The following is a 4898-nucleotide window of genomic DNA, read 5'->3' on the forward strand; positions in this document are numbered from 1 at the left end:
CAAAGCTAAAAAGATGCTGTGTCATAAGCGATACAGAAACATTTATTTCATCTTTATCGCTTTTTTCTTTACCCTTTTTTCATTCCAAAAAATACTGCTATTTCCCCCAAGAAAATGGTCACAGACCAATGACAATTGAGAAATTAAATCAGTGTAAATGATTTTAAAAATATACAAACTAAAACATTAAAATAACTTTAAGATATGATTCTTGGAAGAAAAACAAATAGACAGAGGGGTAAAACAAAAACATAAACATTAGTTCCCTGCGGACTAATAAAGAATCTTGTCATTCAGTTTTTAATTACAATATTTACATTGGAAGTACAGGCAAGTTCCGTTGTTTTTCTGCGATGGAATTAGCGTGAGTCAGACGCAATAGAATCCTTGGAGAAAGTTCTGTCATACACCTCACACGGGGATATATCCTCCTGACAGCTACTCCCCTTTAAAACTCATATCCTGAACCCAAGACTTCAATTTTTCGTGGTACACGTGTCAGTCGCATAGATGACGTGGCATACGTGATACTTGAGCTGTTTCACCCCGGCCCCTTTACAGAATGGTAAGGCAGGGTTATCCTCTGCATTTTTAACAAACGCCAAAGCAGATTGAATGCTATCCCACACTCCCAATCCAACTATCCGCTTCCCCTCCAGCGATTCATAGAAGGAATACGAATCTACGCCTTCAGTCCATTAAAATAAGATCTGAGAATGGCAAGGCAGGAGTAAGAGAGCATCTCTTGCCTCTTTGAGCTGCACTCTATTCTCCGGATGCTCACCACATCGCCCATCGAGATCTGCACAAACATTTTTCCTTCGCTCGTCTGCTGTGAATTAAGGCGGTAGTAACCCGAGTTCACTATTTTCACCTGGCAGTTCAATCCCTCTATAAACTCTGCTGCCTGTTAAAACAATTATAACAATTAAATCCCAATTCAATTGTCATTAAAACAATTGAATCCCAATTCAGTGATCATTGATTTCTTGTAGTAATGCCAGTTCATTCGTCAGCTCACGTACCTCAGGTAAATTTAAGTGTGTTCTGTCAACGCTTTGCGATCCCTCTTTCACCACTGCAAAAACAGCCGCCTGCAGAAAAAATCAAAAGACTAGATAATTAAAACAAACCATCTACGATGACGATTGTTCAGTTGGATAAGTAAGGAAAAAGAGAGATATAACATACCCACGAATAGTCGAGACATCTTAAAATTGCGACGGTAATGTTGCGGGTGTTTTCTAAAGAAGCTGCAACGGAGGTCATATGGAGCAGCACATCGTCGATGTGGGAGGCGTATTTGGGCTTGAAGATCCCAAACGAGACGCTCAATGCTTTCGCTCTGCTTTTGCCTCTGTTTCAGAAGCGATGATGAGGAAGACTAAATAGCGGTGCTTTAGATCTGTGCGCGTAGTGAACAAATTTGGTAGTAAAGGGAGATACATATATATATGTAGAGGGGGATGAAAATGAACAAAGCGGCGTGTGCGACTCTGCCACGTATATTTGACGATGTCTACCACAAGAGCATCTGAGCATCTAAAGACTCTGTGTAGTAACGCGGTTTATTAGAAGGTAATATAAGAAAAAGTTGTGTTTGAAAAGAATCACAAGATTCCCGTCCAAGTTGCGCGCTGGCACATAACCGACATTGCACCGGCGTGGATGAGATGAAACGGTCAAAGTTCGAAAAATGGAGTAGCCGACAGGTCATGCTACGCGCTGAACGAAGTCAGAATACGAGAAACTCGCGTTGCACAGGACTGGCTGACTAAGTGGCCAGAAACAACAAGGCACCATGCTTTTGATTCGGATTTGCGTAGATGGTTCGCGTTTCGAACGTATACAGTAAAATATAGATTTTTTCTATGAAGAGAGAAAACGCCGATGTTCTATGTCTTTTCTCGGCATCTGGTTCAACTTGATTTGCATGTGTTCTGTGGGATATAGGAGGGGGAAGTATATGATATTATACTTCAACGGTTTTCTCTCCATTTCTCCCCGACTAGTCCTTTGATGTGAATAATATTTTCTCTCCTTCGAGATAGTTTTTTAAAGTCTTTCATGAAAGGGAAGATCATGGGTAATTTATGGAGTTTGTGTTCTTAAATCATGAACAGTTTTTATAATCTTCTATTAGTTACGCCAAAGGCGTTTCCTTATTTGAATGCAAGGAGCTAAAATTGACATCTGAAGGTGGACAATGGTAGAGACAGAGCGACTGCCATTGAAGCATTTTGAAACGTAGATCCATTATAAACTTTTCACTTTTCACTGTTCTCAGTGCGTTGAAAAAGATGAGTTAATGCAGGAGCCGGACTGTTCAACAACAATGAGGAAAGTTGACCGAATCTCAATTAATCTACACGCATCAGCAAACAAGTAAAGAAAATGGTGATGTTTTTGTTTCTTAAACTATTTTTTCCTAAATTGATTCTGATTGTTTCCTAAACTATTTTTTTTAAAAATTGATTCTTTCCATTTTTTCTGTAGCTATTTTCTTTCCTGTAGCTTTATGTATTTGACACACAACTATATATGTACCTTTACAATTTTATGTAAATACATGAATGAAAAAAATTCTTCTTGATTTCTGATTTTCAAGTATAGGTTCACGCTACGACAGTAATTCTTCAACTAGATCTACATCTACAAGAAGCGTTGATAGCACTTGCCTTTTTTGAGTGGGAAAATGCGTAGCCCTTTCGAATTGGGTATTTAGTCTTGATTTTCCTGCTACAGTTGCTACTTTTCTTGAATTTTGGGCTTTCAAGAATTCTTTGAATTGGTATTCAATTGACTTGGTGATGCCTCTAAAGAGTTGTGCAGTTGATGTGTTTTTTGGTGTAGAAGAAAGTGTAGGATATGATCTCCGTGTCTAGAATTAACATTTAGAATCACAATACATGATCCATCATCAAATTGAGAAAGTGCAGGATATGAACTTGTGCAGAACTTTTACTATTTCTAATCCCACACATTTCTTATTCTCGTGATGGAACACATAGTGTGATCCAAAATATTGATGTCAAAAAACACACACAATTCAATCTAGAAAAGAACTTCCTAAGCAGAACCATTGTTATTGGTTTCTAATCAAATAAGGTAGTAGGAAAACCCTAGAGCTTATCCCTAGGAGAGCATATGCAAAGTATAAAAGTTTGAAACATAAACCACATTACAAATTACATTCTTTTATTAGTGTATATTGAAGAAGATTTGAAGTAAATACCATTTAATATCATTTATTATCAAATCTATCAAATAACTGATTTTTACGTAAATATATTGAAGTATCATTTTGCTTTTTAAATGAAGGAATGTGTCTTCTATCGTAACATATGATTTTTAAAATTATGCAAGGAGATCTTTTATGAGAAGAACTGAATTATTTATTTATTTTAATTCTTATTTTAAATTGATAGAAGATAGTGAGGTTAAGTAGTTATAATATAAGTGAATAATAGTTAACTATTTTTTTTTTTCTATTGTTTTGAAGTATAAAATAATTAAATATGGATGGTGCCTTTCCTTGGTTGGTTGTCTAAGACATAATATTGATAGATATGAATTTAGATGGATTGGGAAACTATATTGTTTTTTCCAATGTAGTATGTGCATTGAAGTCTCCTTAAATATGAGATATATTAAATCAATTGGCCCATTAACAAGGTTTAATTAAATACAATTATTTTATGATGGGGACAATAGTCCTCCCATCCCAAAAATTGTTTTTCCTCAAGCAAATGCAAATCCAATTGTAGGAAGCCTTCCATAATCAGCTTCTTTAGTTACGAGTCAAGTACTAAGTAGATCTTACCACTAAAGTAAATGATGTCATCAATAACTTTGTATCTTTCATCGCCTACATAGCCATCCATCAACTGACATGCAAAAGTGTTCTTGGAGTACTCAACTAATAGATGGGTCTGCCAATTATCCAAGGAATGGGGTAAGGTGTTGACTGCCATGTTTTTACTTCTAGCATTTGGGATCAAATCATGTTTAAAAATGGCCTTCTTCTTGATTGTGACTTCCCTTGATCCTTTATTTGACAATCCTCTTAGTAGCACCTTTTTGCCATTGGCCTCGAATGAAAAGTCAATCCTTTTGAAACTTTGGGTGTACTGGTCAAGAGTTTCCAACCATTGGGTGTCCAATATGATATTAGTATCAACCAAATCTATGACAAAGAAATCATCTATCATGGTATAGTTTCCCATGGAAATTTGTAGCTATGGGATCACATGAGTGCAAGGTAACTGGGTTCCTCTTGCAACCTTAACCTCAAACCCCCCATGCTCAACTACACACAAGCATTTACTAATGACCAAAGATGAATTGATGAAATTGAGTGTGATGCCACTATCAATCAAGATTGGGACTTGTTTTCCATGAAGTGTGCTACGAACCCTGAAGATACCACTTCTAGTCATTGTAGTGAGGGTAGCAATAGAACCCCCTTTTTGTATCAGGACAATTATTCTCTCCTACTGGGTAATTTGTATCATTCACTATAGGTATTTGTCCTTCATTTTCATCAGGAATCAGCTCAATATAATGAATCTTTCCCTTCCCAAGGTAGCAATGAGAAAGTCCTCGTGGTTCAAGTTGCATGTGAAACAAAGATTTTTCCTTTGAAGCTCTTTCCGAGAATCTTCATCAAATTGAGGTTTTTTTCTTAATTGTGTCCTTTTTTTTGTCTTCTTGGGGTGATGGTGTTGGTGTATCTATGTGAGTTTTGGAGGAAGATGTGGCCATGTCACACACCTTCTTAATAGCTTTGTTGATTGCACACAAGTTGAACCCTTTCATCCAACCTCTCAAAGTCTCTCTCAGCCCATCCATGAATAACACAATTTGACATCTTTTAGAGATGCTTGTGACTAGTACTG

The 4898-nt window shown here is 36.7% G+C and overlaps 1 protein-coding gene across 1 annotated transcript; it reads right to left on the reverse strand.

Annotated features, from left to right (window-relative positions):
• Nucleotides 1–264: 264 nt before the first annotated feature.
• On the reverse strand, nucleotides 265–1421 carry LOC149565868 (uncharacterized). The gene is made up of 3 exons (XM_089817284.1): nucleotides 1192–1421; nucleotides 1026–1094; nucleotides 265–907 (listed from the first exon to the last, which is right to left on the reverse strand). Exons 1-3 carry the CDS (start codon nucleotides 1267–1269, stop codon nucleotides 683–685), a joined length of 372 nt encoding a protein of 123 aa, XP_089673410.1. The 5' UTR covers nucleotides 1270–1421; the 3' UTR covers nucleotides 265–682.
• Nucleotides 1422–4898: the final 3477 nt, after the last annotated feature.

The sequence above is a fragment of the Cupressus sempervirens genome, chromosome 3 (assembly GCF_028749045.1).
Source record: "Cupressus sempervirens isolate cs-2001-9-10 chromosome 3, ASM2874904v1, whole genome shotgun sequence".
Taxonomy (NCBI): Eukaryota; Viridiplantae; Streptophyta; class Pinopsida; order Cupressales; family Cupressaceae; genus Cupressus; species Cupressus sempervirens.